The following is a 24,317-nucleotide window of genomic DNA, read 5'->3' as shown; positions in this document are numbered from 1 at the left end:
AATCAATTAACAGACCATACAAGCGGTTTATCACATGTGGGAGGGAAACAGAGACAGGACAAGGACATATGGTATCTGTGGAAGTGAGAACACAGCCTCAAACTTGCACTTCCATCATGATTAAACCTACTTTAGAAAAGGTAGAGCCTGTGAGTGTAGCTGTCTATTTGAAGCAATTGCACAGACATGGAAGGTGACTTCTCCTTTTTTTTGGAAATTATATATAACCATGTGGATTTCCTGCGAGTTAACATGGGTTGGGAAAGAGGAAAATGTATGTATGTATTTATTTTTGTTTCTTGAGGGTTTTACTGAAGTGAAAAGTCTGTGAAAATGTGACATGGGTTTAAACAGAGGTGAGAAGCAGCAACTGCATAAAAGAACAGCCTGCCAAGCATCAATATGTACATACAAGTTGCAAGCTGGAAACATATTCAAAAGAACTACCCTGCAGAATATGTGAAAATAAAAGCTTTTTAATCAGAATGACCACCTTAGGGCGGCCATGGTGGTGCAGCGGTTAGCGTTGTTGCCTCACAGCAAGAGGTTCCCTGGATCGATCCTTGGCTGGGGAGTCTGCATGTCCTCCCTGTGGTCGCGTGAGTTTCCTCCGAGTGCTCCGGTTTCCTCCCACATCCCAAAGATATGCTGTAGGTAGATTGGACACTCTAAATTGGCCCTAGGTGTGAGTGCGTGCATGTGTGTGTGTGTGTGCCTTCTGTGAAAGGTTGGGCACCGGGCTGGCAACTCGACACCCGTAAAACTCCACTGCCAATCATGAGACGACAGGTGATCCACTGTGGTGACCCCTAACCGGGAAAAAGATGAAAGAAGAAGAATCAGAATGACCACCTTATCAATTTACAGAATGTAAATGGCACTGCAAGTGTAGACAAAAAGCATAAAGTACTGAACTATAGTAGTAAGTGTGGGGTGTAAATAGTAATATAACAAGAGACACATTTAGATAATGTAGACACTTCCACAAAATGAGTCAAAATGCTTCAAATATTAAAAAATATATATTTTTAACCAAATTGATATTCCTTGAGTAGTTGAGTACAATTCCCCTGTTAAACACTCTTGCATTGTTTTGGAATGTACCATTTGTATCAAACCTGCTATTTCTACTTCTTTAATATCCATTAATAGGGCTGAATGATGCCTCCTGCCAAAAAACAATACAATTAACAAATGCATTTTTTACCAAACAGTTTTTGACAAAAAACAACCTTGACAGGAGCACTATGACCAAACTGGTCTTTAGTCTGTGAGGGTGGCAGCTATCACAATATAGATATGAATTACAAAATGTCTTTTTGCGAAACATGTTAGAAACAAAAGTTTTTTTTGTTTTTAGAAATCAAAACATCTAAATATTCAAATCTTTTCCTTTCACCACTTGTGTAAAAACATCAAAAATGATGCTACCATTTAAAAATGCAACAAACTTAACCAATAAATTTATGGGTCCAAAACTGTTGTCAAACATCTGAGAAATGTCTTAAACTTTATTTTGAAATGAGACTCAAGTTTTTCCCAATATAACAAGATTAAATTGGAATAAATGGGGGCACATGCTACCTCACAGCCACTCCTGTAAGTTGATGGTAATGTTCACCTTCAAAATAAACTTTTCTTCAATTAAAATTTGTTAGTTAAGGTCATACCTTGCATTTTTCTTTTTGCCTAGTTTGCTTGGCATTTTTACTGAGTTTTGACAACTTTTGGTAGTCTTGCTCCCATCAGGTCACCAGTTCTTGTGTGCTTGCACTCTGTCATTGTTAAAGTCCCAGCTAGGTATTTTGTGTAGCTTATCAATCTATTGTGCATCATTTGTTTATTTCAAATGCATAGCTTTTGGTGTCTCCTGGTTGACTTCTGGGGTTATTAGGTAGTTAGTTGGATGTTTGGCAGTTATACCATCATGAACAAATGTCAGAAATCTGAACACAAAATTCTCTCCAGGAAAAGCACTCTGTGTGTCATTTGCCTAGGATGGAACAGTGACATATGTAAGGAGTTTGATTCCAGGACACTGAGAGGTAGAAACTCATTTTGAATGTGCTTCTTCCCAGTGATTTTCTTGACCCAAAAAATGTTACGAGGGAAAACAGGAATTTGGAATAGAATGGTTCCACTGGTGAGTGTTTCATGGTTTTCCCTTTAGCTCTGAATATAGCTCCCCAACAGACAGCAGACCAGAAATCTCCCCAGCCTCAGATCAACCACCTGTTTCAGAGTTTCTAGCGTCAGTGATGCAGAACCCTTAAGGCCAGTCTGGATCTCAGCAGCCTAGAAAACACAAATTTCTAGATGGCTATGGTGCAGTCCATCTGTCTATGCTTAGAGAAGCAAGACTAATGTGCTTTTTGAACCCCCAGAATGCCTACCAACACATCAAGACAGCCAAGGGAGCCAGGAGGTCTCTGTGTTGCTTGGTCCGGACCATTCTGTTTTTGGTCTCACCACAGCTCCCAGGATATTCACTAAATGCACGACAAATGTTGTTGTGCATGGACCAAAATCTTCCCATACCTAGACAACAGATTTCTAGTAGCTGTTGAAAGATCCTCACTGACTGCAATTGCTCCATAAAGCTGCTTAGTACAATTGTTTTGGTCTTTAGAAATCTTGAGGTGCAACATGTATGAAGACTTAACAAGTATTTACTTTCATTGGCTGACACCTAGACTGTGCCCCATTTAGCCAGCCTCCCCAAGACAGGGTAATATCTATGCAAGCAAAGGTGTAGATTCTCTTGACACCCCTGCAGTGACAACAGTCTTGTCTCTCAAGGTTTCATACCTAAAGATTGCAACTATTTTTCTGATACCATTTGCAAGACATCACAAGAGAGCTCTGCAGTAGAAACTAAAACTTCAATGAATACATACATGCATACAAATATTTCAAGCACTGGCATTAATGCCCTTCTAGCTTGCCAGTATACCAAAACACTTGTTCCATAAAAGGTGTCCAGGCTGTTCTTACAAATATCTAAACTAGTACTTGCTTTAATGTAATTTGGTTTTCTGTTCCATGCATCAGCTACTCTGTCAGAGAACCATTTAGTACACTTCTCATTCCTATAGAATCTTCTACATAGGTTATCTGATGATTCTCTAGTACTTTTTGATAACCCCAAACATTCCCAGAAGTAGTTGTCTCTAAATGCCCTATACACTTGAATAAGATCTCTTCTTAGATATGTGTAAGAAACACTGTACAAGTTCAGATAATTGTCTTTCATAATTACTTACAATTTTCACATCCATGGATGCTCTTGGTTTATTTTCCCTGTGCTCTTTCCAGTTTACTCATGCTTGTTTTCTTATAGGATTTCCATACTGTTATTCCATATTCAAGTTTGTGTCTACTGTAACTAAAACAATGACTTCATCATTTTGGATTTCCTAGACTTTATAAATCTTTTTATACAACCTATAGTTCTATAACTATCATTAACCAATTGGTTGATACGATTAGAAAAACTCATAGCTGAATCTACCCATATACCCAGGTCCTTAAATGAGTCCACAGTTTAAATCACTGTGTGCTGTATTAAATATTCACCTTTCAATTTATGTCTCCCAAAGCTCATATGCTTAGTTTTTATGTATTTATTAGCATATTATTCTCCTGTACCAAAATGGTCAATTTAGTCAAGTTCTTTTACAGGCATGCCTTGTCCGTAACACATGTAATCAGTTTAGCCAATTTCAGGTAGTCTGCATATAGACTATAGAACACCTCAGATGAAAAAATTAGGTCTGAAAGATACAATCTAAACAAGCAAGGGCCTAGTACAGAGCCCTGTGGGACACCTTGACTGTAACCAAGGATTTCACCTGTCCAGTTACTGTATGATACTTACCATGTCTTATTTATAAGCCATGCAGCTATCCATCTTATCAAGACTACATCAATACTTAGTTGTACTAATTTATTGATCAGTGTTTTGTGTATTGACCCTGTCAAATGTTGAAGTTAAATCTATATAAATTACATTACAGCACAATTTTTCATTCATAACTATGATATTGTTATAGAATATCTTGTTACAGGTGGTAATAGATTTGTTTTCAACATATGCATGCTGATATATGGTTTCAAGTCCCAACCTATCCAGTTCCAACAATAACTTATTCAATATCATCATCTCCATTATTTTTCCACAACATGAAAATAGACTTAAGGTCCTATATGACTCTGGGTTTGTCCTACTCCATTTTCCTTTAAAGACAGGTTTAATAAGTGCATGCCTCCAATCTTGAGGAATCTCTCCATATTTATATGAGCTAGTGAATAATAGATATAATGGTACTGAAAGTTCTTGCTGAAGTGTTCTCAGGTCATCGTTACTAATTCCGTCTCTTCCCTGTGCTTTGTTTGGATCCAGTTTGCACAGTTCTTTTTCAATATAATCTAATTTAATTCCAGTATCTGGGGTTACCTGGATGTCCCTAGGACAACACATCACCCCTTTTGTGGAGCCAAACTGTTTTGCATAAGATTTTTAAATATATCTATAATCTGTTGCGTCTGAGGATAAATTATAGAATCTGCACACAGTTTATCAATTTGTGTGTCTTTACTCCTTCCACAACTTATGTATCTATAAAAGGTTTCCTATTATGCTCAATGTCTTTATATAAATTTTCTTCAATTTTGTTCTTGATGTTATCTCACACTATGTTTAATGTTTGTCCAGCTTGTTTATTTCAGTTTTCAAAGTTGTAGTTTGACCTGTCTTCCATTTCTTATATTTTTCTCTCTCACCTTAATCAGATATCTTGTTCTTATGGAAATATATCCCCCTGATGTTAAACATTGTTTTGATTTTTTTCACTAAAAAAAAATTTGTCTTTTAAAACTTTCCACATTCCATCTGCAGTTTTTCCACTGAACACCTCACTCCAGTTAGTTTTACATAATGACTGTTTTGCTTTGATATAATCTGTAATCAACCTTCTGTGCATTGGTTTAGATTTCAGTTTGGCAGAATTATCTAGCAACAAATTGACCTTTATAACCCCATGATCACTGCACATCAATGGTGGTAAAACTTGACTTGAAGTAACAGTAATTTCTTTAGGAACACAAACAATGTCTAGTATATTCCGTCTCCTGGTAGTTTCTTTTATAATCTGAAGCAATTGTTGATCCTGAATATGTGCTGTGAATAATTTCCTTACTAGCGTTGTTGAATCAATATTATTCCAGCCTGTTTTTGGTAAATTAAGTCCCCAGCTAATACTATTCTTCCCTCACATGTTTCATGAAATAAATGTATGAATTCCTCTAGTCTAGGTCATTTGCACTTGACTTTGGTGGTCTATACACTCCAACAAGTGTTATATGTTCCAGGGTTGTCTTTATTGTCACAGTTACACAGTCTTATAGTATTGGTGTTACCACTGAACATGTAATAATCACTGAACATGTAATAATCACAGGTCTCATGATTATCTCTAATCCTCATCATAACACCACCACCTGATTTTTTGTTAAAAGGTCTGTTACAGTAAAACATTTATACCCTGACAGAACTGGTTAACGGTCATTGTTCTTTAACCATGTTTCACAAATAACAACAACATCAATCTTATGGGAAGTAGCAACATTTCCAATAAAAATACATTATTAATGCTCCTAGCATTAACAAATTGTCAGAAATGCATCAAATGTTTCTATTTGTGAACTGTTAAATTTTTGACCTGGCAAAAATCCTGCCTAGCGTTTGTCAAATATTGCAAAATATTGGCTGCAAAAATTCTCTTCCCTGATCTTGACAAATGCACCCCATCCTTTCTGAACATGTCTGCCCAAAATTAGGCTTGGATGCTCTACACATTTCCATTTTTTAAAACTGGACATTTTTGCCATGTAGATATTTACCCAAAAAATATTTTCATTCACAGTGACCTGACTAACCTTTCTATAGGTGGATTTGTAAAAAATATGTCCTAACACCAGTAAAAGCTATACTATCCAAGAGGGCTGTCAGTTCCCCAATAACAGTCAGAGAATCCTTGCAGATGACATAATTTGTATCAATATGAATAAAAACGGATCAATACTTCTTTACAATAAGGTGTTCCAATGTCTCACATCTTCTATTTTTGCTCCTGGCAAGCCTAACACTATTTGATGTTTATTATCATCTCTGCAAATATAAGTATCAGTTCCTCTAATAACTGAATCTCCAATTACAACAATATCTTTGCTGGCAGCTCTGAAGAATCTTCAGCTTCTAATACAGTCATTTCTGCTCTATCAATTGTTACAAAGGATAGATCTTCATCACTATTAGCCTTATTAATTCCACTGTTTTCACTGTGTATTAAATTCTCATCCAGCTGGTATTGTAAATCCACAGCTTGAGCCATGTAGTCAACATCTGTCTTTCTCCTCTTTTTTCTTACAGTAATGTTCTTCAATCCTTCCACTTTCAATTTTGATTTCTTCCTTTTCACCTGTCCCTTACCTCCTTTTTCTACATTATGTGTTGGAAAAATGATGCCTTTTTCTGTAAACTAAAGGTTTTCTGACAGAAAAAATATCATCATTCCCTGTAACCTGTGTGTTACATAACAAAGCAGTGTCCTTTTTACTACGTATCCTCTTTCCTGTACAGTCATTAATCAGTTTCTTTTTCTTCCTTGTTATTTGTTGTGAACTTCTTTCTTTCTTTTTTGTTTCCTTCTAAACCAACTAGATCCTCAGATTGCTGAATACTTGCATCCAGAATTCCACAGTTGTCAGGGACATCGTCTTGTTTCATAGGGGTTGAATTATCTTTGCAGACAACAGATGCATCATTTGCTAAATGTGGTCTATTTGTCCTTTGCCTAACATTATTTAGTTGATCAGTCCAGTCATTAATATAGGAAACAACAGTTCTCCAAGCCATGCCAGTTGCACAAGTGCAATCATCATCATCATCAGTCTAGATTTACTTCTAACAATGGTAAGCAAATCATCCAACTTTTGACACCAGGAACACAAATCACCAGTGTTATCAGCTGTTACCTTTAAATATGCACAGCATTTATTATATTGTACAAGATATTTGTGCATTAGCAAATCGTTAAATGCATACTCATTTAAGGAATCCATATTCAGCTTCAAACGAATAAAATATTGTAAAAGAAAAGATTAATCAAAAACAGTAACCACGGAATTGAAAGACTTCTATGACCAAAAAAAAAAAAAAAATCACATCAGCAATATACAACCAAATAATAAATTAGGTACAGTAAAGTTGTTTGGACCATAACAAGTTCTGCAAGCCAGACAAAAGTTGTAATTCCTCACTATTGCTCACAGCCGCACTTCTTTTTAACAGAAAAGATCAATATATCACAAACCAAGGTAGGATTGTTTAGATATGCTCAGGATTTTCCTCCCCGCATTCTGTGTGAATTTATAGTGGTCTAGGCCCCTTGGGGTGGCTACAGCTTGTCTGTCTAAAGCCTATCCCTTTCTAATAACCAACAGTGGAATTAAAGGTAAAACAACAAAAGATGAATCAAAGTAAATCTTAACACGCTATCCCTTCCTACCCACAAACAGTTAAAAACAAGGATGTTATTGTTTGTCTTTTGGCTTTTTCCCGGTAAGGGGTCGCCACAGTGGAACTCCGGTCCGCTAAGGATTGGCAGTAGATTTTTACGAAACGCCGAGGTGCCAGCTCGATGCCCAACCTTCAATGAAGGCACACCCATTTACGCACGCATATCTTTTGAACGCTACCCAACCGCGGGGAGGACATGCAGATTCCGCACAGAAGGCACTCCCAAGCCAAGCCGAGAATCAAACGGGAGAACCTCTTGCTGTGAGGTAACAACACTACCGCTGTACCACCGTGAATTTCCAATTAAAAACAAGGAAAATAAATACAATATAAATTCAAATAAAACTTCTCTTACCAGTCAACTTCACAGTAAATCACAAACCAAGGTAGAATTGTTTAGATATGTTCAGGATAATGAAGTCAGAATATGAACACCATTGTCCCTTCTAGCCAAGATTTCGCATTTGTGCCACCAATATGTGGGGTTGTGGTTTCACCTCCACAATCCATTCACCCTTAGTCCTTAGCATGACTGTTAACCATTCCATCTGGCTTAAGGGCGTGTCAAATTCTATGGCCATTATAACTACCCTTAATAAAATGTGTGCAGTGCTGTATTACTTTAAATCAGGAACTGTTCAAAGCCTACATGGAATGGAGAAAAGGCTATACTCTGGTGATAAAGTCCAGTTCAGTCTCACTTGTCTGTTGTGTTGTTCAAACCAAGTACTACATTGATAGATTAGATACTTAACCTGCAAACTGGTTACCCAAAGAACAAAATGAAGGCTTACATTAGTTCTGCTCAAGTCAGACGTCAGCAGATGTAGGTTTCACCTATAATGAGAAAAAGTACAGTCTACTACACCTCTGCATGCCTTAGTGAAGTCTGAACGTTTAGATAAAAGCATACTGAATACTATTAGTTCCTAATCCTAATCAAAGGGTTAAAAGGTCACACAGACAAACCAGTAAAAACTGCAAGACTGACTCAGCTAAGCTAGAGTCTTTGCTGTGTAATACCTTAAACATCCTGTAGTGGAGACCCATACACACAGAAGACTAATTTATCCCATGGGTCTCACCTACAGGAGGTTTAATGTGTTACATGATGAAGACTTTAGCTTGGCTGGGTCTTTCTTGCAGTTTTACTATTACTTCTTAACGTCAGGGGATGCATTCACAAAAAAGCACAATTTACAAATGATCAGGAGAAAAGATAACATCCTCAGACTGCACAATGCATACTACCATTTATATGCCCTGTTAAGGTTGAAATAGCACAAAAATAGCTACAAATTGGAGATTGACTATTTCCTTGCTCAGATAAGGCTATTCACAAATTAATCAGAATAGCATTTAGATTCTCTTTCAAAGCTCAGTTGTTATTCACTAGGCATACAGGATAGCCTTATAATGCATCTCTATTGGCTAGTGAAATTGTGTTCCACCTTCTATCACATTTTTATCCAGCCGATCCAAGAGCAATGAAAAGTTGTATGCAGCTGTGTACCAGTTTCATACAACAGATTATCCTAGCAAAAAAGGTGTAAATGAGAGGGGGTTAACACTAAATGATTGCAATGTTACTTAAACAGATCCCTATCAAAAGGCTAACTCTAAATAACAGAAGAAAGTGAACCCCAAAATCTTGAAATAATACTGAATGCATATATGAAATCAACCAAACAAAACATGACTGTAACACACTAAATTAAAACACATAAATGATCTTTCCACAGAAGGCAAGCTCCCTGCAGTTCCATGTGGGGGCGCCCCCCATGTCACTCCTTATACTCCTAAATATATATTCTAAATCTAAGGCTGAAAAATCTTGGTGACAATGACAACCGACTTGATTTGGTGTAGTATGTTCATGTTTTGTGCTTGCTTTCAAGTATACGTTCAGTATGATTTTAGGATTTCGGATGCAGCCATACAATCTTCAGTGATTGAAGCTTCAGTCTTTCCGTAGGAAGGCAGATAAGGTTACAGTTTGAAACTCAACTTCAAATTATAAAAATAAAATAAGCTGGAAGAAGGGAAAGAGAACAAATAAGAAACACAGCATGTATGTGCTAACAAATCTCAATATGTAGGCATATACAATTTGCTTCACCAAACCACCAAAAATATACCACCACCAAGGATCTGCTTCACCAACCCACCCAAAAGTAAATATACCACCACCAAGGATTTGTGTGAGTTTTAAACTGAATAAATAATTCTGATAAAGATAAATGATAAGAGTGTTAAACTTTCATTTCTAGTTCTGGTATCATCACATAACTTGAAAACACACTGGACAGGAGTAATGACAACTTTAAGAAATGTAGTGTTTTCTTCTCCTTAAACCTTTGAAGAGGAGTACAATAAGATGCGTCCGTGTACTGCAGCACGAATAAGCTGTGTCTGCGTATTGCAGCACAAATAAGCTGTGTCTGCGTACTGCAGCACGAATAAGATGCGTCTGTGTACTGCAGCACGGATAAGATGTGTCTGTATGTTGTATCATGAATAAGTTGTTTCTGTGTATTGCAGTACTCTTGTAGGCTGTGGGAAACATGCCTTGGCATTCCTCAAATGTGACTTAACCAATAACAGTTGTACTCTAGTATGCTTAAGACATTCAGGTACACTGATCTAAAACAGTTGAGATGACAAATTTGGGCAATGTACTTCATACACTCCCCAAGATGTGTCTTTGTGTTAGACCACAAAAGCACAATTCCCTCAGTCAGGCACACTGATTACGAGGAAAAACGATAACTCAAGTTGTACAAGGTATTTTAATAACAGCTAGACTCCAAATTCTCAGTACAAAACTCCAGATTAAGCACTTTCATTCCACAAGGGAACTTCAGAATAACACTATCCAAAATTCAAAGCACTTAAAAAGTGTCATCAATTAACATACACTTCCAGCAACAGATTGAATAATTACAAATAATTACATATTAAAATGTGGTCTAAGGTATCTTAAAATCAAACTCATAGAATGACAGAAAAATAAATGAACAGTTTTAACTGAAAATTAAAACTGGACATAAAACTGAACATAAAAGTTATGTCTGCAAACAATAATACATCTTCCAGCAGGTACCAAAGCATTCCAGGAAAAACAAATTATCAGCCAAAGTTTTACTTTACGGCTCTCTTCCTTAAAACAGGGATAATGGGTCAGTGTTCATTTAACCCTGGGGATGAACAAGCATCCAGCCTAAGCTGCCACATAAGTTCACAAAACTCAAGGCTGTTTTACCAATCACCACCTGCCTCAAATTGTTTAACTGCTACCAAGCAGGACAGAGAGATCTGACGTCACTTCCAGTTTCGCAAGCAACAGGGAGTGAAATCAGCCAAGGATTTACTGTCATGGAACACGAAAAAGTGAAACATGGCAATTTGAATGGGTCTGGACAACAAGGACAATGTGGAAATCATCCTATTACTACCGATTTGGGTCCAGGAGTTAACAAAAGGGTTTTGGACTTTGATTTCAACACCTGGCTGCTACGAGGAGTGTTGAGTGTAGAGCAGACCCCTCCACAAGAACAGTTGTCTTATCAAGGTATTTTATACTGTCTTGAGGACAGATTACTTAAATACAAAGCACTGCTGCTGGACAATTGGTTTTTGGAACAATGTTTGGACAAAAAATATGTTCCTAAAAGTTTAAGACTGACTAGATTTCCTAACAATGTGTTTGAAGGAACTGTATTTTTTAATGAGATTGTGAAGTTTTCAATGAATGTGGTCTAGCTGTGCTACGTATTATTATTAAAAACAATTTGATGGTAATGGATAATTTGCACAAGGATATTGTTGAGTTGAACAGAAAAGCTGAATCTGATTTATTACATTCTGTTAATGAATTTAGGGTGAAATATCTTGATGTGTTCAGGGAGGTTGACAAAGTTAGGGAAAACAAAAACAGGAAACTTAGCAAATTACAGAGAGATGAGAAAGACCATCAGAATGGGAAGGCATACTCTGCCTTTTTGCCTAAACAACCTAGCCCTAATTCTAGAATTAATTATGATGTTTTTGATGATGGAGTTAATGGTGGTGTGGAAAGTGTGCCTAACCACAGGGTAGATTCTAAGAATGAGGTACGGGGGGGAGGGCCCTTTAAGACATTTTCCTGTGAGGAGGTCACCAAGGTTGCAGAAGCAAACCACCCAACCATCTTATGCACAAGTGTCCAGGCAAACCTCTTTTCAGGGTTGCTACCGGGGGGGGGGGGGGGGGGTCAGAGAGGCAGAGGGAGGAGGGATTAGAAGGTTACTCTAATAAGTTTATTTATGTTAATGGACCCCTTTCTATCTATAAAGACTTTCACATACTTAATTATAGTTAGGTAGAGTTATCAAAAACTCACTTTGAATTATTTCAAAAGGGGTTTACCTTTGCTCCGAGTCAACCAGGCTCTATGGCCAACAGGGTTTAGGTACTAAATTGTTTGTTCGTAACCTAAATTTAGAAGTATTTTTTGGAGGTAAAGTTGCTCCTGAAGCTAACCCACCTACCCACCCTTTGCTTCATAACTTTGAGGCTCTGGTTGAAAGAGACATTCATAAAAACTTTAATTCTCTTAAATATAGACGGTATTTCTTTGGTAATTTATCCAATGAAGAAAGAGAGTTACTCTTTGATTTAAGTATGAACAACAGTGTCCGGATCATGTAGCCTGACAGGGGGAGGGATGGTTTTGATGGAAGATCGGTATTCTAGTAAAATGCTAGAGATTTTACACAGTGATGGAAAATATCACAAAGTATCTAGAAATGAGATCAACTTGGCATACAGGAATTTGGACATGTATCTTGAAGACAACTTGTTTCAGGGGGTGTTAGATAAACAACTTTTTGACTTTATGCGGGTTCCCAAACAAGTGATTCCAGGTATTTTTGGGATCCCTAAAAACACACAAAGATGTTCAAAACCTCCCTTTGAGACCAATCATCTCGTCAATTGGGTCAAAAACACAACTACTTGCTATGTATGTGGATAGTAAGCTGAAACCATTCTACACCACTTACCCCCACATTCTTATAGATTTGTGGGACTTCCTGACTAGGTTCAAGGACATAGAATTTAATGCAGACTATTTTTTTTCCTCACAATTGACATCAAAGATTTGTTTAGAGTCATTCCCCATGACGTAGGGCTGGCTTAGTTTGAAGAAGTTATAGTGGACTTTGACTTCCTTTCCCCCTTGGAATTTAGACTCGTGTTGGAAAACATGGAGTCAGTACTTAAGGACAATTTTATATTTTTCACGGGGGAGTATTACAAGCAGATAGGTGGGGTGGCTATGGGGGTCTCTTGTGCCCCCGTATTTGCCAATATAGTTCTTTTATACTGGGAACAACACTACGTGTTTACTTCATCATTCTACCAGTATATTAGAAGCTATTTTCTGTACCTGGATGACATATTTATTGTATGGAAGGCCCCACGGGATACTATTAAAAAAATTTTAAATTATATTAACAAAACTTCCAATTTTCTGGAATTTGCATCCAATGTGAGAGAAAATGAATCCCATTTTTTGGACGTGGCCATTAGGAAGGAACTGAGTATGAAGAGATACGTTTCCCGGTTATACAGGAAAAACATTTTTCTAACTCATACCTATATTTCAAAAGTGAACACCCCTAATTTCAAAAGAGGAATATTGTTCAAAGGGCAGATGGTTAGGGCTGCCCGCATGACCACCCTTAAGGAAGATTTAATATCAGAGTTGGAATTCATTGGAGACTTCTTTGTTAGAAGAGGGTATCCAGAATATTTGGAGAGTTCCATTAGAGATGTAATATTGGAAGGATGGGGTGTTAGATATAAACCTATTTTATCCATAGAAAACCCAGTGGGTTGTTCACGAACAATGGATGGTGCTTTGTCAACAATGTATGTGGATCTTGACAAGCAGGTGAGAGGTGGTGAGCCTCACCAAGGTAGGGAATTATACTTTGTGATGGATTTTCACAGAGGCACCTGTGTTATGAAAAATATTATCATGACTTACTGGGACATCTTTGCCAGTATTCCCAATACTTTGGACATTTTTTCAGGGATGTAAAATTTAGTTTGAGAAGGGGTTACAACCTAAAAAAAATTTTGAAAGCGTTAATAACAGTACTATTGGGACAGGGAGGAGAGCCACACACAAGTGTGGTATGTGCCCCCAATGTCCTTTCACTGCTGATATGGACAAATTTGATTTTCAAAACCCTGGTGGGATTTTGAAAGCTAAAGGCTATTTCAACTGCCAGACGGGGTGGGGGAGGTTGTTTATTTGGCATTTTGTTCAATCTGTTTTGCATATTACATTGGTAAAACAGAAAGAAAGCTGAAACAGAGGATCTATCAGCATTTTTATGAAATTAGTAGAAAGACAGACACCAATGCTCTTTTTAAACACACTTTGGTATGTGTAGATTATGGTTTCAAATTTTGGGTGTTTTGAACAGGTTAAACAATTTGAGAGGGGTGGTGACTGGGAAAACAGCCTTGAGTTTTGTGAACTTGTGTGGCAGCTTAGGCTGGATGCTTGTTCACCCCCAGAGTTAAATGAGCACTGTTCCATTATCCCTGCTTTAAGGAAGACAGCCTTAAAGTAAAACTTTGTCTGATAATTTGTTTTTCCTGGAATACTTAGGTACCTGCTGGAAGATGTATTGTTGTTTGTAGACATAAGTTTTATGCCCAGTTTTAATTTTCAGTTATATCGGTCATTTACTTTTCTGTTATTCTACTGAGCTTGATTTTAAGATGCCTTAGACCACATTTTAATATGCAATTATTCAATCAATCTATTGCTGGAAGTGTTATGTTAATTGATGACACTTTTTAAGTCTTGCGGTTATTAAAATACCTTACACAACTTGAGTTTTCATTTTCCCTTGTAACCAGTGTGCCTGACTGAGGGAATTGTGAATTCTGAGTTTTGGATTTTGCTCTCAGCATTTTTCACCTTGTGGTTAGACCACAAAAGCACAGGTTTAACAGTGAAGCCTAGTATGTCCCCCACATTAGCAGTGAAACGTACACGAAAAAAGTGGCTACCTGAATGGATTAGAAAAATGTCATACCCCCCCCCCCCCAATCAACTCACCTCTCCTGCAGCTAGTGCCATGAAGTTTTTTACAGTCTTTGGCACAACCTTCCCAAATAATCCAATCACAATTCTGCCAACATCCTGATCACCAATCCTGATGTCCAAGAACACCTAGAAAAAAAAATGAAATATTGTATTTTACAAGCATGTAAAATGATACAGCTGGATGCCCTACTAAACTCTGATCCCTTCTTGCCTGTTCTCCTGCACTGTACAACAGTTACGTACTCATTTCAAGAACCTAAGAACTCGGCAGAACATCTATTTTTTTCATATTATAAAAGGTCTCAGACATTTTTTTACTTGTATTTAATTGCAAGCAACATTTAAAAAACTGTCAAACTCTGAAAATGCCTTTCCATACAATTTCAAAAGACATGCAGTACACCCATACAGTTACAGGATTTATACTGAATAATCAACATCAAGGAACATAGAGTAAATGCACCATTTTGACCAAATAAAAAGAAGGGTTTCATCAAACTCAAATAAAACAAAAGAAAACAGTCAAAACATTGTTTTTGTTGCGGGTATCAACTCTGACATCATACAGCGGTAGTGAAAATGACAAATTCCCTACCCCAATAAATCACTGATCATGGAGAAAACACACACCAAGCCACAATTTAGCAGTGTGAGTGAACAGAACATACCCATTCACTTACATTGCTACAATCCAAGGAGCTTCGACTTCATGATGAGTTTGCAGCAACCAATGAAACAGAATTCGATTGGTTTCTACTAAACCAAGTTTTGACGAAGTATGAATAGAAAACATGACTCTGCCTACATATATGTAATTTTATATATTATATAGATACATTACATATAAAGCAGATGTACCACTCATGTGTGTATGTATAATGTATATTTAAATAATAGACAATACATGTGTGTGTATATGTTATAGATAGATAAATATTACTTACAACTTAAATAGAAGCTGCTTCTTGGAAAGAATATCACAAAAAAGGTACACTTAGTGAAAACTGCCAGAAGAGCCAAACAAGACAGAAAGAAAGCTGTAAGACAATAAGGATCAGTATCTTAGCGCCACTGAGAAGTAAAATAATCATGAGAGGAAAGAATTTACCTCATGGTAGGCATAACAACCTTAAAAGGGAGACAGTTCAATTACATAAAGATGGAAGCTATGTGTACTAACAAAACCAAGAGCAACACTACAAGAATCTGACAGCTGATTGGTTTACTGCCACAGAGATGGGATGATTTACTGAGGCATTCAAAGCAACATCAGCAAGTTATGCTGTCATGAGATGCAGGTATCCAAGTCTCAGTTTCTGCTTCTCTGGAGATAATTGATAAATGCCAGTTAAATGACTACAAAAAATGAAGTTACGTCTTCATTTATACAAGTTATAAATCCCGTCACTGCTGTGACAAAGAAAAGTCTACTATTAAGATGAAAATAAACAAATTAACCAAAGAATATAATTACTGGATAAAAATGAACTCATCAATATGATAAATATTAATCTATATTCTGTTTTTGGCTGTTAAATGAATTTTAGTAATGTATATAACAATTGATGTAGACACTTGTCTAAAGAATTATTTATTTTATGTTAATGTGTTTGTATACATTTCAAAAAATATATTTAAAAAATGTGGGTAGTCAGTGAAAGAAGTCATCCCGCATTTCCTTGCCTGTACAAACCGTGGGATCAGCTGTAATGTTAGAAATGACAAAATGGCAGGCAGTTTGCATTCAAACAGCTTTCTCCTCCCACATCTTAGTCTGACCTGAAAGCTATTGTTTTAGAGTACAAGTTCTCAAGCACTTGCTGCCAAATATTAGTCTTCACCTCATTCATTAATCTTATTCTTAAGCTGGTCATGTTTAGCAGGACCATACTCTAACAGGATCATGAGCCATCCTTAGTGCAATTCAGAGAGACTTTAGAAATTTCACACCAGCATTTCAAGAGACATGGGTTTGAGAACACAATGTCATAAGCAAGTTTTCATTTCACCTGAAGAACTGGGATCGTAAATGACAATTGTGCATACTGATCCAAAAGAAATTTCTCAAAACATAGATTATTTTTTAACAGTTTAGACAGTATCTCAGTAAGTTTATTCATGGAGGGAGCTTCATTACTTTCTGATATGTGCATCATAGCATCATCTCCCCAAAAGAACAGATACCCTCCAGCTCCAATCCAGTAGGGTACAAACCAAATTGGTCTCTGCCACCACTGATTATCCTGATGACTCTGCAGATGTTACTTTTCTTTCTTTCTAAAAGTAACCAGGCCAGCACATCACTGGGACGCACAGTGTTCTGTTCTCCATGCCTAGAATGACACAGTTCATTTCTTTCATAGGCCCCTGACTAAAAGGGTAGTAGATGGGCTAAACCAGCATTTCACACAAACTCATCATTGTGTGAATGGTAAAAAACACTTAACATGTAAGAACACACAATCATCATACAAATATGAAAATCTCTGACAGGGAAGGCAAGTGGGTACCTCTGAGAGACATGTATTCAGATATCTGCTGTTATGATTACACCACAAAGCTGTACTACATTCCTTCATCCAATCTTCATTTCTCTATTTCTAGCAATAACAACCAATGCCTACATGTAGGCAGAAGTCCTCACTAGGATTCCTGAATGGTTGCCTTTGCAACACCTCCCCAAGCTTTGGGACAACAATCTAATGTGGAATGTTTTTTGAAAAGGTGTCTAGACAACCTAGCTCGTGCACTACAGACAGCTCCCAAAGAAGCTCCTACCAAGTGAAAGGCACAATTCCTTGGGTGGAAGAAAAACTCTTCCAGAGCTTTGCAAGTACCTCCCATTATCATCCCAGAAGTCGGACATAACTCTAGACAGCCACCTAGCCATTCATAAGTAATCAGTTTCTCTTCTAGTCTCCCCAGCCTATGAAGATCAAACAAAAACAGTACCTGATGAGACTTTCTGATACCTTCAGTTCTTTCAATTTAAATCTACAGTTGCCTTCTGAGGTCTATACAGTAGATAAGCCACTCCTTGAAATTCTTAGGCTTAACATAAAAAGGCAAGAGTCTGGTGGTTTTGATTCAAGGTAGTCTCAGATACTGTTTTAGCAAGAGCTACCCTATCCTTATGAAAGCATACATAAGGGGTGGGCATCTCATGAAAAATAAAAATAATTTATTTGGATACATAACATCCAGCATTATTTAATAAACTGAACTATTGCTATTTTATCACAAACATTACAAATGTTAAGAAAGACTGAGCTGAATTTGTAGGAAAAATCATGGAGAGCAGAGAATTACAAGAAGGACAGTACATGCAACTAAAACACCCTTCTATACAGTGTAATGGTCAACAAAAACCATGTCAGAAGAATCAAGGAAACACTATGGGTTCAAAGAGGAACAAGGTCAACCTTTTCAAAATATAGTTTCTATCTCATTTCAAATACCAATCAAGGCTACATCCCCCAACATGAGGCGAACATTTGAACAAGTTTTAACACAGGGTATTAATAATGGAAAATTTCTCTATTAGATTATTACATTATTTGTTCAGTTGTTCAGAATGATTGTAGTCTATTCTAGTGTTTACACCTCCCCTGTTGCCCATTTTTTGTAGTTATGACAAGCAAGTGAGCCAGTGAGATTAACAATACAGTATTTTATTCCATTAGTAGTGTACGCTACTTGCCCAGTATTAACGGGCATAGTGCTTTATTTAGCTGCTCTTATTGATGTAAATACAGCACTGTTCTTTTTTAAATAATGTAAAGTTTGATAGTTTAGACCACGGACCATTTATTTAGTAGGTCGTGGCATCTCTGTCTTGTTGAAATGTAGATCGACCTCACGTTTCTAATTTTAATATTTGGTTTTCAGAAGGTGGATTATAATGGAAAACTTTCCTTAAAAAAACATTTTAGTCAGCCCACAACATTCATATGTTACAATCGATGTATTCGATAAATTTTTATAGAACGTAGTGAAGGGTTTTTGACAGCTTATTTTTGTAAATACATTTTTGGCAGCAGTGACTATAGTCTGTAGATATGGAACACATCTGCAAGTTTTGCAATATGTTTATTGTACATATACAAATTGAATATTTATTATAACTTTATATCTTACGTAGGATTAGTGGAGATTAGAGTTATATGTTACAATTAACTTCTATTATATTAAGTCAGAAGAAATGTTCTTGCAAATGGTGAACTTTTTAAAATGAAGACTAGGATGTTACTTTAAATGTTTAATTGATTATACCAGCTGACATTGCATGTGAATAACTTGTATATATAACCCCTTAATTCATTGTCTTTTGAATTTTAACTGTCTGACGAAGCTTTAGTGAAAGTTCTTACCCTCAGCATGCTGCAATAAAATATTCCGTTTTAAGATAATCATTGGCATTTTATTTAGCACTTTCTGTTGGATTATACAACTTTGAACAACGCCTAAATAACCTGGTGCTGGGTTGGATCCGTGGTCACCTCTCAGGTTTTTTTATTCTTTATTTGGATTATTACATTACATTAGATACAAAACATAAGAGAGTTGGCTTTTTTAACATTCAATATCTTTGTAGTATGAATTTCCCAGACAAAAAACTATATTAATACAAGTTTAAGCAAAGTAAAACTACTGTAGCAAAGGATGCACTTTTGGTTGACCTCTAACATTCATTAACACTGAAGTAATCATCACAGGAAATTTAAATATTAAGAAGTGGAATTCAGGAACTTAAATTCTATCATTCTTTCATGCAGCTTTACACCGGCTCGCTTGATCTTCACAACCACAAGGACTGCCAAGAATAGTGGTCAAGAGAAGATTCTGGACTAGCTCATAAAGAACCCATTAACATCATCTTTGCAGAAATACTGGTGATTTTCTCATGACCACCTGCCCACATCTGCTGCCACAGAAAAATGCAAAGGGTGCACAAATATGATACTCCTTTAGGAATATGAGAAATTTTAATCCTAATGACCTCCTCAGTAATGTCAAATGGATTGCATTATACGCATGCACTTGATGTTAAGTGCGTTGAGAAGCATTTGCGAAAATTCTCAACATAGACATTTTTATGCAAAACACTTCTACCAGATGGTCGTCCCTGGATATCTCCACAGACATCAAAAGATAGTCTAAAACCTAGTGTACGTTAGTCAAAACATCAAACCAATGTCATTGCACACCATGAAACAAGGTATCCAAATAAGAGAATTACTACTCTGTAGTGAAAGAAGGTACTATATGGAACAGCAAACAAAAGATAAACCTAAACAATTCCAGGTAATTTTGGAATTTGATTAACCAGGTCCTCAGACTTTGCAATAACTACTCCTACTCAATTTCTTCATCTTCGCAATGATGAAACTTCAGCAAAATTTATAACTCACTTAATATTATTTTGCTACAAACCTAATGTCAATCAATGTACATGTCATCAGGAATATCCTGCTTCTAGATTCAAGCCATCTCACTGTGCACAGCATAAAAACGCCTGTACTCTATGACACATGAAAGCAGGATCAGTATCTACTGACAAGCTGTGATTTCATTTCTCAAGCCAGTGCTGGAATCATTAAGTACCCTACTATTATACTCAGCAGTGGTTCTTTGATATGGAAGCAAGCCTTAGTTGTACCTCTGCACAAAGGTGGAACCTTTACATTACTTAACAACTAATATCCCATTGCAGACCTTTCTCACCTACGAGTTTAGAAAAAGATATCCCTTCACAGTTATTACAACACTTTAACGGAAATCCTGCCTCCAATGTATAGTATGAATTCAGCCCACAACATGGCACTGATACTACCTTCTTGGTGTTGTTTACACTCTCAGACCCCAGCATAGTTGCTGAATAACTTTTCTTTAATTTCACCAAGGTATCTGATACCGTCAGTCATAATCAAACTACTAAAGGTCCTCCTTACACATAATTGCCTCTTATTTAGTGAACTTAAAACTCTTTACAAGTTTCCTGCAGTAGAGCTACCAGTCTACAAAATGTGGTAGTGCTGACTCCCAGCCTTAAATCACTCTCTGCAGGAGTTCAGCAAGGATCTTCTTGGTCCTCTTCTGTTTACAACCTTCTTTAATCAGTCTCCCACTGTTGCAATTTCAAGCTAATTCAGTAGCATACATTTTATTAGCTAAATGATTCTCCCTGGTAACTAAAAAGTTAAAGGCCTCCTTTTAATCTGTACATGACTGGTTGGATAACATGAACCTGCATCTGAGTACTAAACACAACAAACTCCTGGATTTCTACTATAGCATAACACTCTCCAGATAAAGGCCTACACCATTAGCCTATCAATTCTCTCCAAATAAAATTGACCCAATAGAGAGGTTAGTTCCTTTAAATTACATTGCTTTGCCATAGCCAATCCTCTTAAGTTAACTTGCAGATAAAGAATATTGTCCCTACAGAAGATCAGAAGTCTGGTAGTCATTTACAGAGCCAACATATCTATCTACCAAGACCACAGTGTTTACTGGTACCATATACCTTTTTTTCTTTTCTGCTTTACTCAGCACAATCATTACCAAATTGTGACTGAAGCAGGATTTACCCATGACCAGCACAATTTACCCATGAGGGTTAATCCAAGTGGTTAAATTCAACTTTACCAACATGCTGGCAGCAATTACCAGTATGATATACTGGAGTCTTAGATTTCTAACTTTTACAAAACAACCCCACATAAAATGGTCCTCGTTTTGTTACTGAGGGACATCTCTACACACACACACACACCAGAAAACACAGGTGACATGTCCACAGAGCACTGAGCACATTTCTGTACATATGCACTGAAGGCATTGAGAGTTTATGAGGAGTGCATTTTTAAACTAAGAATATTCATCCAGAATTGGAGACTTTTTTTAATTACACTTACTTTCATGAATATGTTTCCAATGGCTTTACGTATTACATCAGTAGCAAAATGACAGGTTTCAAGTATGTGATCATAAAAAATGGACTGAGCACTGAGTTCACTCTGACAACGACACAAAAATACTAAAATTGAAAAATAAAGAAGTTGCAGAGTTCCACGACAGATTTACCTTTTATTGTATAAAAAAGAGAAGTGAGCACTTTCAAGATCTACCCAGATCGCTTCTTCAGACTGAATTACAATGTCACACTATCTAACCAAACATTTTTAAAGCTTTAATCATTAACACATTGCAATTAATTAGTATTGGTTATCTAATTAAAGGCATAGTAATAAATTATTTAAAAGATTTGTTCAGTGAAATTTAAAAACACAAAGCTTCTTGCCTTATCATTGACATTGCATCGCATTAACTTCTACCATATTTAAATCAAATATACATAGAAGACAGCACAAAATATATAAAATGTCTCCAGAATTAAACATAAAAATATTAAAGCATTTTCCTATAAAAATATATAAATATATGTGTGTGTGTTGTTTTGATATAATAGACCTCCTATCTACACTAAACCTTGACCGTCTTAATAGACAGGGAAATAAAACGTGTATATAATACACACTTAAGATCAATAAAGATAAAGACCTGAAACAAAAGCAGCATACTGCGAGATAAAATATGGATTATGATTAAATAAAATCATGGAGAAGCATGAATAACTATTTAGTGCTTCAGATGTCGTGCCCTTAGGAAGGGAGTGATACTGCATCGTTTATCCCTGGGTATTTATCAGCATTCAGTTTTATTATCCACTTTTGTTCAGATTCTTCCGTTTTACTTTTTATACCACCTCCTCTTAAGCCTTCCTTTACTACCTCAAGCACAAAGAATTTAAAATTATGATGCTTACCTTCTTTTTGAATAGGTTTACCTAAAGCATTAGTTTCTTTACCTGTTGCAATATCTCTCATATGTTCTAAGATTCATTCTTTCAGCATCCTATTTGTTTTACCTGTATAATATGCTTTGCATATTTGGCAAAAACTAAAATTTACTATGTTATTAGTTCTGCAATCTGCATATAAATTTGCTTCTATTTTAAATTTATTTACTGGATGAAAAAAGGTAGTGAAGGAAAAAAATGTATCTACATGCTGTGCATTTTCTACAGGGGTAGGTACCTTTCCTCTGTGATGTAACTTCATGTATAGTATTGTATGATTTATAACATAACTGCCTTTTTAAAGACTTTTTATTAATGAAGGAAAAGTGTGGTACAGAGTCTATCACTGTTTCTAGTTCCTTGGATGCAGTTAAGATGTTCCAATTCTTTTTGAAAACATCGCAAAACACATTTATATCGCTGGTATAAGTAATAGGGAAACATAATCTTGTATCACTTTGATGTCTATCCCTTATCTCTTGATTTTCTAGTCTCTCTGAGAAATAAGGACGACCTTTCGTTCCTCTTTCATCCAGTGCTTCATTGACACATGCATCTATTTCTGATTTAAGATAACCTCTGCTGATAAACTCATCTTTCAGTATTTCAGTTGCCTGCATGAGTTCACTATCACTGTTATATATTCTCATATTCCTAATCATCTGTCCTTTTAAGACATTTCTACTAACATGTCTGGGATGCATGCTGCCTTTATGCAGTAGACAATTTTTTCTTGTCGGTTTCCTATATAAACTAGGTTTTTAAACCTCTTAACTCAGATTTTTCGACCATAACATCCAGAAACTCAATTTTATCATAGGAATATTTGTAAGTAAATTTCAAGAAAGTAGTTGTTGTATGCAAATAATTTATGAAGTCAATCAATTCAATTTCTGACTTCCCTCATAAAATAAAGAGGTTGTCCACAAACCGTGTGTACCATAACACATTTACTGTACTCATGCCCCTGTAATAGACATGTGTTTTCCCATTGCACCAAAGCTAGATTGGTGTAGCTATTGGCACAAGCAGTGCCCATAGCTATGCCTATCTTTTGTAAATGGTAATTATCACCAAAGTTAAAAACATTATTCTCCAAAACTATCTCTAATAATCCACATATCATTCCAACTTTGTCATTGGGGAATGATTGCTTACTTGTAAGTAGTTCTCTAATTTTTTTCAATTCCCCATTGGTTAGGAATAATTGTGAAGGGGGACTTGATATCAAGTGTAACTAACAGAAAATTTTGATGTAATTCCTTTGTTTGTATATACAATTTCTGTAAAAAGGTCTTAGTATCTTTTAAAACTGAATTGCATGTATCTAAGACAGGGTGCAGGTTCTTCTCTATGAAAATTGACAATGGCTCTATGGCCCAACCCTTACTAGAGACTATGGGTCTCATAGGGGGGGCACATTAAATCATTGTGAATTTTTGGCAATCCATATATAATGGGAATAACAGGATGCTCCATTCTGAAATACTTAATTCAATCCTATCTAACACTTCTTTTATAGTGTTACTAATCTGTACATATGTTTCATCATCAGAAAGTAATTTCATCATTTGCTCTATATAAAAGCCTTTATCCATGACAATAATGCCACCACCTTTGTCTGCTGGTCTGATTACAACAGATTTCAAGTTAGATAGTTCATTTAATGCAGCCATTTCATCTTTACTTAAATTATAAAAATATTGTGGTCTGTCATGCTCAAAAACTTAACGGATCTCTTTTTCACAAACGGATATAAATGACTC

At 36.3% G+C, this 24,317-nt stretch overlaps 1 protein-coding gene across 2 annotated transcripts in view; it reads right to left on the bottom strand.

The window, feature by feature from the left end:
• Positions 1–24,317, bottom strand: part of PPIC (peptidylprolyl isomerase C) — a 263,346-nt gene that overhangs the window by 219,611 nt on the left and 19,418 nt on the right. For both annotated transcript variants that reach the window (XM_044060755.1, XM_044060754.1), the window contains exon 2: positions 14,700–14,813. In XM_044060755.1, coding sequence (XP_043916690.1) covers positions 14,700–14,813 — 114 coding nt within the window. The remainder of the gene's footprint in view (positions 1–14,699; positions 14,814–24,317) is intronic.

This window comes from Protopterus annectens, chromosome 2.part0 (genome assembly GCF_019279795.1).
Source record: "Protopterus annectens isolate FY-2018-M chromosome 2.part0, PAN1.0, whole genome shotgun sequence".
Taxonomy (NCBI): domain Eukaryota; kingdom Metazoa; phylum Chordata; order Ceratodontiformes; family Protopteridae; genus Protopterus; species Protopterus annectens.
This window is presented reverse-complemented; position numbering and strand designations above follow the sequence as displayed.